Genomic DNA, 12109 nt, shown 5'->3' with positions numbered 1-12109 from the left:
ACTCCTTCCAGTACTTGGCAAGTATGAGGGAAAGTCCACCAGCTGCCGCTCCCATATAGCTCTGTGGTTCCCACCTCCCCACCCAAGTCCTGGCCTAGCAGCTCCAGCTCTGGTCCTCCCCACTCCTTTCTGCTGAGTCATGCATAGGTGCTTTGCTTCTCGCTACTGTGGTAGGGTTGCTCTCTGCTGCACTACAGGGACTGGGGAGCAGAGCCCTAAAGGGTGTGCCTGGCCTCCCCTCTTCCATTCCACTATTCTCTGGGCAGCTAATGTCTGCCCCCAGCCCTCTGAAGGCAGTTGCAGTAGTGTATGGACCGTGGTGGAAGGCATGCTCTCTTTCGGGGGTTTCAGAGGAATACCACTCATGAGCAAGCAAAGGAAGGCTGGAAGAAATTTATCTGGTTTTCTCCCTTTTAGGTTGGGATCAGTCGGATAAGTTTGTGAAGATTTACATCACTTTAAATAGAGTGCAGCAGCTTCCATCTGAGAATGTGCAGGTGCACTTTACAGAGAGGTGAGTCCAGACTGTTGCTATGCCATACCAGCAAGAGCATATTGGAAGTGCTGTACCTGAAATTCAGAGGCCTGTTGAATTGAGTTCTCTTCTGGATTAAAATCTTAAATTGTCCAATAATACTTTAGCACATGCATATGTAGCTGTCCTCAGAGGATCTCAAAGCATTTTATTAATGCTAATTAAGCCATACAGCACTGTTGTTAGGGGTGTGTTATTAGCCCCGTTTTCTGGATGACAAAACTGAAACACTGAGAGATTGTGATTTGCCTAAGGTCCCACAGCAAGTCAGTGGCAGAGTCATAAAAAGAACCCTAAACAGGACTCCTGACTTGTTGTTCCTTGTAATCTTTAGACAATACTCCCTCCATGGAATTTGCCAATATTCAACAAGTAGGGAATCCGGAAGTGTGGGACACACACCGAAAGCTTGTGGGTTCAGTTTCCCAAGAGGGGGCTGTTAAGTATAAGTTTGAACATTGTGTATGATAGAGAAATAAAGTGTGTGCATTCATTACCCATGTGTTTCTTTCTCCATTCTAGGTCATTTGATTTGCTTGTGAAGAATCTGAATGGGAAGAATTACTCCATGACATTCAATAACCTTCTGAAACCCATCTCTGTGGAAGGCAGCTCAAGGAAGGTCTGTGTATCTTATCCTTTGTAGATACTTATTTAGATTCCCTCACCATCTGAGTCGTCTTAGCCAGATTCAGCAGAATCCTCCAATTTAGCTTTATATAGGATTGCTCTAACCTTAAACCTTCTGTCTTGCTCTCTTTAGCCTCTGAAGGAAAACTAATAATGACTTCACAGATTCTGTGGCTGCAAAATCCATTCCTTGTTGCAGAATTGCTTGCCAGAATTCATGCTTTTATTTTAAAACATCAAGGGCCAGATTTTCAAAGGTATTTAGGTACCTAAAGATACAGACAAATGCTTAGTGGGATTTTCAAAAGTGCCTAAACCTTTTGGGGGTCTGATCCCTAACACCCACTGAAATCAATAGGAGTTAAGTGCCCAACCTACTTGGGTGCTTTTGAAAATCCTTTTAAGTGTTTGTGTGCATCTTTAGACTCCTAAATATCTTTGAAAATCTGCTCCCAGTTGCTAGCCCTTATGCTTGCATAGGACGTTTTTCCAGACATAGAGAGGGCTTGTCTACACAAACGTTTTGGTCATGGCAAGTGGGAGTGTGAATCTACCCTGCGTTAGCCTGTTGTGCACTACCTCTCCATATGGACCCTGCTGAGGTGCACTAAGAGTTTTCTAGTGTGCTTTGATAATAGTCCAAACAAATGCTTAGTGCATCTCAGCAGGCTCCAAATGGACACCTAGTGCAGAGCAGGCTAATGTGGTGTAGATTGACACCACAGCTTTCCTTGCCACGAACAAAATGTGTATGTAGACAAGACCAGAGTATAAATAGATGCCTAAATCTGTACGCAGCCTGAAACAATAACAGAGCTGTCTTTGCTACCCCATTTGTCTCAGTGGGATGTTGGCTTTGAAATCAAATGATGGAAAATTTCATGAACTCTTCCGGTGTTGATTATCTTAACTTCCAGGTAATGAGCCTATTTGTAAACCCAAACCATCTCTCGTACATTCCTATGTGTCAAAAGCCACAATATTCCCCTCTACTCAACTGCTAACATTTGCAGCTTTCCCCAGTGACAGGTATAACAAAAATGTGGGTGTGATCCAAAATTCTATAGGGCAGTGTAAAATAAATTGAATTTAACATCAGCTTAAATAATGAGGGAATACTCCAGATATATTCATTTTTCATATTTTATTCAATAAAAACCTTTTTTTTTTTTTTTTTTTTTTTTTTTAATTAATCTGATGCTGTAGCCAAATCTCTAGTCTGTGCAGATTACAGGGGTCTGATTACAGAATTTAGCTCCAGGTTGCAGCTGAGTAACTGAGAAACTGTTCTGCTACTTCAACTATTGTGGATGCAACCAGTATCTGGTATAATAAGTATCTTTAATTCACCACTTTCCATCTGAATTATTTTTCTTTACCTCCCCTTACAGATCAAGACAGATATGATCCTTGTGTTATGTAGGAAGAAACGAGAGGAAAAATGGGATTGTCTGACTCAGGTGGAAAAAGAGAGCAAGGAGAAAGAGTGAGTGTCCCTTCCTTCACTTGACCCCATACAGAATTGCATTAGTGTCACCAAAAAAAGCAGATGTGTACTATGACTTTAACACATCCAATCTATAAAATGAGAATTGTTGGTCCAAGGGCCTAACATTTAAGCTGTTTAATGGCCTGAGAATTATTTCATAGCTGTTTTCCTGATCTTAGTAATCAGCTGATCTGGGGACTCCTTTGGCACTAAAGATTAGTGCATTGGGAAGGAATTTGCATTGAGTTGCTAAAATCCTGCCATCTTCTACTGCTTGAATGCTTCCAGTGGGATACACCTGATACATTCTTAAATGGTTTTAATAGGAGATCGGTGAATGGTGCAGTACAAGAAGTGTGGTAGTGAAGATCAGCAATGAGAGGTGTAAAGTTAACTGTCCATCAAGCCACATGTTCCTATCTTGGAGGCTGTATTCCTGAAGAGGAGTTGCTCTAATGGGAATAAATGCTTAAAGGCTTTATCGCTGCAGGGGGTAGTTGAATGTTTTCCACATCCCTGCTGAGGGCCTCAGGTTCTTTATGTCCCTGCTTTGTAGCTCTGCAGTGCAACCTTTTAAGGATGAATAAAACAGGAGCCTGACAGGATTACCAGTGAATCTCCTGAGGGCTCACTGGTAGAGATTGGTCCTAGCTGCAGTTTGGATTCAGATCAAAACTACTTTCCTTCTGCATCCATCTCTTGTAATTCATGAGCAGTTTTTTGCTTTTTTCCACTGCCTGCTGCACAAAGGACTGGTAATTGAACCTAGGGCTCCTGCAGCACAGTACTCTACCACTAAGCCAACTCTGCAAAGGTCTGAACTGACTCCCCATTCAAGGTGTTAGTCACAATATATAAATCCCTTAAAGTTGCAGGACCCAGCACCCACTTTGTAGATCAGCTGGGACAGTCTTGCTGTCACACTAGGGCTCAACTTTTGGAGACTGGATCTTAAATATAGGGTCCCGCAACCAGGGAACTTGCTGCCCCTGCTGGTCGGACACAGCTTGGTCCAATCCCTTGCTTTTTTAGTTAAACCTTCAGCTGATTAGTACAGTAGCCAAAGAGTTTAAAAGACAAAGTAAGGGGAGAAGCTGTGGGGTGGGGTTTCCCTATGCTAGCCAGTAAAGGAAATATATGTGCTTGGGATGGTATGCAGCTGGTAAAATTGGGTGCCAAATAAATCAAAGTAGGTGCAGTTTGCCCTTTGGCAATGAAACATGTCTTTAAGGGGCCAGTCCATTGGTGGTTTAATAGATGTCCTGTAATATAGGTGGCGGATACTTTGGGATTGTCACCTTGGTACAAGGCTGATTTAATAAGTAATCTCTTGCATAGATTTCATGGTAACAGCAGACATTGATTTTTGGCACTTCCTTGGTTCAGTGCTATTTTTAGTTACCATCTCCATGAACTTAACACCTACTTCAAACCCCAATGCCCACTGCAAGGTTCTTCTGTCCCCCATCCCCTCCACCCCTTACTGGAACAGCTCCAGCATGTTTTTTTATTTTCCACTTAGTCTAGATCAGTGTTTCTCAAATAGTGTTCCACGGAACCCTGGGGTTCTGTGGGCTGAGTTGAAGGGTTCTGCGAAAAAGCAGAACCGCACTGCCAAACAGCTGTGATCGTGTCGCAGAAAACAGCTTTAGAGACCGCGCCGCTGAAAAATGGAAGATTTTCTGGACTTGTTGGCGGAGGGTATGGCATGGCCGCGCAAGGGTGCCGCAGCGAAATATAATTGAGAAACACTGGTCTAGATAATGCCTGCCTTCTTTTTTGAAGATGCCAAGCTTGAAGGATTAATCTTGAGACTCCATATTACCCTTTCCTAAAACCCAAGGCAAAATTCTATGTCATGCCAATGTTTTGCATAAAGAATTGTTAAAGCAGTTCAAGTTTGGCTGAGAATTGTTACAAATTACTGAGATTCCGACACATGATGATGATAGAAATAATACCGTAAGCTTGTTCCATGCATATCCCTCTGTCTTACAGGAAAGCCTCATATGACACCTCAGACCCTGGTGAGGGGCTGATGAACCTTCTGAAAAAGATGTATGCAGAGGGAGATGATGAGATGAAAAGAACCATTAACAAGGCCTGGGTTGAAAGCCGAGAGAAACAGGCCAAAGGGGATATACCATTAGATATTTGAAACTACTCCAAAGGCTACTTTGACATGGACCTTCTATATGGGACTTCTGCAGTGCTTCAGAGATCAGTTCTACAAGTGATTGTTTACACAGCTTTCTTCCAACTTACCTGTTTTCCATTTCAGGTTGGAGAGAATATTTAAATAAAATATGCTTATAAAGCATTTCCTTCCATCAAGTGGTTTCCTTCTCTTCCCTGAAGAGTAGGAAGTACTTGTCTCTTCACCCCTCTCCTCCATCCCAAGAGCTTTCTATTTTTTGTTCATCTGAAATGTTTGTGAAACTGACAATTATACAACTATACAAACACTGTAAAAGGAAAATAATCTTAAACTGTGTGTTAGTCAGCGTGTCACTTGGCTGCCTTTTTGCTTTTTGGTTCCCAGCCCTAATGCCTTTCTACTTGCAGAAAGCAGGAGAAACCATCAAACAGACCTCAGAAGGACAGGTATGTCTAAATTGCTGAAGACTGCTTAATTGTAGGAGTGGAATCTGCATTTTTGATGTTAATTATAGCTCTTTATCTAGTGTTCTTTACAGAAGGCAAGGGCAAGAACTCCCTAGAAAGCATCGAGGGGTATCTGCTCAGCATATATGTATTAGGCAAGAGACTGGCTTAAGTGTACCCAGATGTTGAATCTGATAAGCTTACCCAGCATCTACCTGCAGCAAGCAATCCACCCATTCTTCCCCCTGCCTCCCTAAAATGTAGGAGACGCAGCTGAGTAACAGCAGTGCAGTTAGTAGCCATAGAAAAGGGAGATGGAAGAACAATGTATGGACTAGCACAAGGCAGAAGGATACCTACTCTCTACCCTGCGTAAAGTTACTGAAATCCTTGATGGGAAGGTTCTGTACTACACTAATGAATTAAAAAATTACTGAAACTATGCTCCCTTTTTAAAAAAAAAAAAGGCAGTGCTGTTTATTATCACATAATACAACTGTTGACTTCCTCCACACTGAGAAATGTGTAGGAGTCTACAGGTCAACAGAACTAAGCCTTAGCCTTGCCTTTATGTTGGTTAATGTGGAGTTTTAGCAGCAGCAAGCTGTTCAGCAGCAAGGAGAGGAGCTGCTGCAGGACTCCTGACAATGTGTGTAAAGGGGGGGATGTAGGATAAAACACACCCTTCCAGAGATGGGAGGGATGGAGTGGGCATTGCAGAATAGAAAAAGGGCAGGAATCCTCTACACTCCCAAAACAGCTCACTGAATGTAGGGAATTCACGGTGCTGCTTCACCATAGGGGTGAGGACTGCCTCTGTACACTAGAAGCCACAGGTTGAGACTAGCTCCTTTGTGCAGCTCTCACAGTGTCACATTCCTTTCCCACTCTCTACAGCAGCATGAGTTGGGCTGAGTACACACTCCAGCCTTATTTTTCATTGCAGGAAGCAGCAACTCTCTGCTCCAAAGCAGAGGTAGCATGTGGTGTTAGCTCCTATTTTGCAGCTTAAGGAAAAACTAAGGCACAGAAATGTTAATTCAGATGCAGGGGGTCAGTAAGAAATCCAGGTAATCTCTCTCAGCCTGGTCTTGAATCACTGCACCTTGTTCCCTAATGATGCATGAAGGAGTTATTTATATAAACCAAACAGCAGTAGTGTCTAAACACCTAAACTGGGGTGGGTATCCTTTCAGCTATTTGGCTTCAGGCACTTGTCTTCATATTCACTGCAGCATGCTTCCCTACTCCAATGTGTGGATTATTTGTTTTTAGTGATACTTTTGACCAAATAACTGCAAAAGAGGTCATTGCAACCAGAATGTAAAGAGTGAATAGGAATCACTGAACAAACCTGGTGGTGTAATTTTTTTAATGTAGATGTTGCTTTTCATTACAAATGCCAGCTTGGTCTTATAACAGGGTAGCAACTGCTGTGAAAATAAAACTGGCTCTAGCACAGACTGGCTTGGTGCATTCCTACTCGACTCTGCCCATATCTCTTTGCCATCAGATTTGCATTAGTCCCCTCATTGTACTACTCCATGGACAGAACAGACTGCTGTTTGCATCCCTTGCCTGTTTTTGGTACATTTATGCTGGACTTTAAACAAAAGAACAGTCGTCTTAGGAATGCATGAACAGGGCCCAGTCTGCCTCTCTTTGACTAAGCAAACAAGTCCTGGGGGTGATTTACCACATAGCTCTCTGTATCCCAGACATCTGACTGTGGTCAGCTAGATGGCGGAAAACAATTCGACTAAGCCTCCAGCGTCGCTTCACACCTCGTGGACGGGATGTCAGGACACATCTATTCCGGATCCTCACAGGGCAGCTGTCCCGGGGCAGGGCAGCAATCTCTTTATCAGCTATTTCCTGGAACCCAAGGAAGAGCAATTACACACAACCCAGTGAAAGTGCTATGCTGTATTGGGCATAAGTTTGTTTTTTGTTTTTTTTTTTAAGGCAGTTTAGTACTAGTGAAGGGAGCAGCATTTGACAGGCCTCATGTTTCCCTTATCCACAGAAGGGGTACCACCAGCATGTCTCCTTTTTACCCCACAGCTATCACCTCTTCACACTCTTCTAGGTTCTCATCACTCCTCAAATTTCCACCTGGAATTAATGGTTCCATTTGTTGCATGAGGACCCTGCACCATTAGGAACTGAAGTGTGTTGCATGTCACTGAACTGTTGAGTTGGACAATTTCAACTAGTCAGTCTGTTACAAGGTGGGGTGGCCTGACCCTTTAGGAGAGTTGGGTTCAGTTCCACTTCATGTTAGCTGCTTCCCCAGCTGATAGGCTTTCAGGCAGATAAATAAGTCTGCTCAGTTACAGAGAGACCTACAGTAAGCAGGAAAGTTCTTGCAGGGGACCCAGCATCAGAAAAGATTGGGGATGAAGCTCTCAACTCTAGCCAGCAGGAAGAACCTTGCTAGAGCAACCTGCAGTGAAGGACAGGCTTGAAATTGAAAAAAGCAGCAGGATTTGGATTTTGACAAAACTGTTGAGCCCAGCAAGAGGCTATGAAACTGGTAGTTGGGGAGAGACGTGTTTTGAAGTTGACATTTGAACTGTGATGTTTTAATAAACCAAATTGCAAGAAGAGATGTTTGACTCTCAAGAGTCTGGATATAGTCACGTTGGAAAGGCCAAGATGGAGGAACTGAGGCAGTGGCAAGGTCTAATGCTGGATCAGGTAAAATGCTGTTGGCATTCAATTACCATTTACCTGAGGCTTGCAGTACTCTTTCAAAACTTTTCTGCTAAAAAGGTCATGTGATCTCAAAGGGATAAAAAGTCAAGAAGCCACACAGGTGACCTATTTCTTACCTTTGCAAAGTCAGTGTAACTGTTTTACCTTCAAACCAGATGTTTCAGGGCTTTATATAAAAAGCCTAATATTTTCAAACAATCCTATAACAAAAGACCAGTGCCACCGCACTGGGGAGTGGAGATGGCTGGTTAGGGAAACAAGTCTTTAAGGAAATTGATTTCAAGCCTCAATTTGCCATAGAAAGCAAAAATAATCCCATGATTTTAGAAAGTGACAGTATCCTTTCAATTATCAAATTAGATGTAAATTGCCCTTTTTCAACCTGTTACCGATACAGTGAGTTTGAGGCATCAGCTTTTGGAGGCTTTAAATTATTATATTTCTATATTAAAGCTAAACAGCTAGACAAGTCTGAGTTGTACAGTAGAGTGGAGTAGCTCAGAATTAACTGATGCCTTTCTGATGCTACTCAAGGAACATGAAGCCTTTCAGAGACTAGCTGGAGTCTGTTATGTAAGTTTTTCTTTAGATCCCAAATATCACCTTGTGGAAAACAGCATAGATTTTTGTTTTCCATGCTCTTCTTCCCTAATTCTTAAGACTACAAAGGGCACTAGAATGACAATGGGATTTTATACTGAAGATTTCCCACCAGAAGTCACATTCACTACTACAGTAGATCATCTTTTGGAGTCAAAGCTAACACTGCAGCTGGGGAATTGCATAAGCAGATAAGCCAATAACAATCCTTGTTTTCATACAAAATGTCTACTGCAAGCTGGTGCTGCCTGAGTATAGGTAGGTGAATATGGCATGTAAAGGCTAGTTTATAGGAATGAGTAAAATTCTTCCTGTATCTCACTCAAGAGGGTAGGTAAAGCCAGCCCTGTGAAAGAAACCTCCACAGAAAATGTTCTGTATGTACTTCTGAAAATGAGGTATCAATTGTTCTTCTGATCTGAATTAGTTTCTATTAGGAAGTGAGTTTATATGCTAGTTATGTGCAACCACACAGAAAATGCTAGAGCACTCATCCACTGAAGTCAGATGGTCCTCTACTACACATCAACTCTTTCTGCACCCCTTTAACAAAACACTCAGAGCAGAATCCCTAACTTATTCCCATGTTCACCCTTCATACCAGCAGCTTGGATGCTTTATTTCCGTGGTAAGGCTATAATGAAAAAGATTGCTAGCTTTATTTTAAATTAACTAAAGATTTCAGGCAAACAGCTGCTGAAGACAGAGTTCTGATGGAAAGTCTTGCTTCCTGTTCTATCAGTCCCTCATTGGTTTGAGTCAGTATTTCCTGTGATAAATACTGGTGCTGGGAAATAAGGAAACTGATGGGTTAGCTAGGGGAACAGCTACCTTGATCAGGACATTTTAACCAAACATTCAAATTAGCAGCATTTATCTTTCTCCTTTCATCCCAAATCTAGCAGTTTCTACAGCCATGGTGACACCTGCTGGCTATATTAGGGTTTTCAGATGGGCAGCTTGAGGTAGTGGTGACTAGACAAGAAAAATCCAGAAATGTATACCTAAAGGCCCTGATCCTGGAAAGATTTGTAAACATCTAATGTTAATAGTGCACATAGCCCTGTTGAAGTCAATGGGACTACTTACCATATGCTCAATTTCAAATATATAAATCTTTGCAGGATCATGCCCCAAGATTTTAAAGTGCTGTGAGAGCAGAAATCAGCCTGGATGTACACTGTTTAAGAACTAATAAACTAGCCCGTGAACTCCTCATACTTGAAGGGGGAAATGGCCCTCAAACACTCATTAGTGACAGGTACAGGAGGAAAAACAAAAGACTTCAGGAACATCCATAGTAACCATGAGGCCGTTCAATGTAACTTGCGGGACATAGCCACGCCCTGTTCTAATACTCTCTGACTTCTGAGATTTTAACATGGCAAAGGAGTTCCAGTCAAGAGATTTTATTTCTGTTGAGGGACAACGCTCTGGACCTAACTATCAATACTAAGGAGATAGCTAGATGATGTGATCTGAAGCTTGTGAGCAAGATAGATGCAGGTATTCTAGATTGACCCCCAGAATCTGAAGCCTGGCATTGGCTGCACAATTAGACTCATACAAAGTAGCTCGTGATGCTCAGAGAATGCTGCTGCAGTAGCAATGTGGATGCTCATACCTTCTCCCTAAAGGGTTATGGTCCAGCAGGAAAATACAGATGGACTTACCTGCAGTTCTTTAGGCAGGATGGTGTTTTTTCGGAGGGAATTGAGCCGCAACCTCTCATCTGCATATTCATAAGCCATCTTCCTTCTCTTTACATCACGCAACATCCTCCAGTCCACGTAGTAACCCCGCACTTGCCCGGTGCATGGCAAGGGGAATATCTAACAAGAGGGAAAAATATAAATGTTAAATCTGCAGCTTCTGTTATTTTATCAGTCATCCAATTCCAAACATTGCTTATTCCAATTTACTCTTTCTAGCTTCTACCTCATTTGGATTCAATCAATCCCTGTCTTCTCTGACTCCTCTGGTTTTCAGGTCTGACAATACTGGCAACAATCACCCTCTCCACCTACCCAGAGAATTTTTTTGAGCTACAGGTTTAATCACACAAACTAACTCTCTCGTTGGCCTAGTTTAGGTCATGAAATTCTACCATGTCTAAGAACACAATTGTTTACAAATGTGATCTGTCATGTTTAGCTGTCAGTGCATACCAGGATAATCTGTGTTTAGTTTCAAGTGTTAACATGCATCCTAGCACAGGTGTGATTTATTTACACAGCATACAATGTATCAAGTACAATAGTTTAATATTCTCTGTGGTCCCAAGAGAGGATGCATCATGTAAGTGAGACACACACACCAAATAACTTAAAAGACCTTTTCTATTTTTAGCACTAAACTCACTTCCCTTGTTTTTTAATCACTAGGGATCTTTCCATGAAAACTGGATCTTTTCTGTAGATGAATCTTCTCCTGTTGCTGGTTTTTCACCTGAAATCATAATCCTCTGGTTGTAACATAAGATTCAGTTGCATTGGACAAGATCATGAGATCACCTACAGAGGACTACGGTTTCAGAGAAGGAATACACCATGAGTTAATCACATAAAAAGTAAAGGATCGATTTTCACACAAACATTCTTAATGACAAAGAACAAGGGAAAATACAGATGGAGTATAAACAAAGTTGTTTCTAAATATTTCCCAAGATGCAATAGCAGTTCTTTTAAAAATAATGATTAGCACGTATGTAGCGCTTTACAAATAGTAAGCAATTAGTCCTCACATTCCCCAGTCACATAACTAAGGATTCTCTGTTCTGAGAAACCGAGGCACTGAAAGTGTAAGGGACAGATTTTGAAAGGTATGTAGGTGCCTGTAAGGAGTTTCAAAAGCACTTTACCAGGCTAGGCCGATAACGCCTATTGATTTCAAGGTCTAATTGTCTAAGGTCAGTCAGTGCCCAAGCCAAGAACAGAATCCAGGAGTTTCTAGTTCCTTGTCCTAGCCAGCACTGACCAAGTGGCGCACTCTACGAAATGCTCCTCCAGACAAACCACCCACCAATCAATCCCACCTAAATGAACCGACCTGAAGGCAGGATACAAGTCACCTAGGGCCAAACCCAGAGGAACACCCGCTGTTGGGCTGTGCTGGGCTGGCAGTAGCTGGAGAAGATCAGCCACAGGGGCGAGCCATGGGCCACGAGGCAGAGCCGCCCGCAGAGAGGGGGCACCGGAGGCTGCCCCGAGGAGGGCGCGCTGGGGCGGAGGGCAGGGCCCCGGATAGGGAGGGACGGACGGGGATGGGGACCGTGCGCGGGAGGGACCGGAGCGGGGCAGGCAGAGGCGCCGGCGGCCCGGGCTCGGAGGCGCTGGCAGCCCGGGCTCAGCGGTCACTCGGGGGCGGGGCGGGGCCCGGCCCAGAGAAGCTGCCAGACCCCAGGCGGGCCCCGGGGATCCCGAGCGAGAGGCCCTGACCTGTCGCGCGACACGGAGCGCCCAGCCCAGCCAGGAGGCCGCCATCATCTTCCCCCCCTAGCGCATGCGCTCGAGCCGAGCTGAGAGAGACTGGCG

At 43.3% G+C, this 12109-nt stretch overlaps 2 protein-coding genes across 4 annotated transcripts in view; one reads left to right on the top strand and one right to left on the bottom strand.

Annotated features, from left to right (window-relative positions):
* The window catches only part of CACYBP (calcyclin binding protein), a 9260-nt gene extending 2541 nt beyond the window's left edge, over positions 1–6719 (top strand). For 2 of the 3 annotated variants that reach the window (XM_067532389.1, XM_067532388.1), the window contains exons 3-6: positions 418–514; positions 1058–1157; positions 2557–2651; positions 4653–6719. In XM_067532389.1, the coding sequence (XP_067388490.1) occupies positions 418–514; positions 1058–1157; positions 2557–2651; positions 4653–4812 (452 nt within the window). In that variant the 3' untranslated portion in view covers positions 4813–6719. Of the gene's footprint in view, positions 1–417; positions 515–1057; positions 1158–2556; positions 2652–2980; positions 3963–4652 lie in introns of those variants that run through there. The other variant, XM_067532390.1, reaches the window with a different exon arrangement.
* On the bottom strand, positions 6616–12109 carry MRPS14 (mitochondrial ribosomal protein S14). Its single transcript, XM_067532392.1, has 3 exons — positions 12014–12109; positions 10250–10408; positions 6616–7133 (listed from the first exon to the last, which is right to left on the bottom strand). The coding sequence occupies exons 1-3, from the start codon at positions 12059–12061 to the stop codon at positions 6951–6953; spliced, it is 390 nt and encodes a 129-aa protein (XP_067388493.1). The 5' UTR covers positions 12062–12109; the 3' UTR covers positions 6616–6950.

Source organism: Emydura macquarii, unplaced genomic scaffold (assembly GCF_026122565.2).
Source record: "Emydura macquarii macquarii isolate MOO-44397 ecotype Brisbane River unplaced genomic scaffold, CSIRO-AGI_Emac_v2 contig_3287, whole genome shotgun sequence".
Taxonomy (NCBI): domain Eukaryota; kingdom Metazoa; phylum Chordata; order Testudines; family Chelidae; genus Emydura; species Emydura macquarii.
The sequence above is the reverse complement of the archived record's forward strand: the minus strand, read 5'-3'. Positions and strand labels throughout refer to the sequence as shown.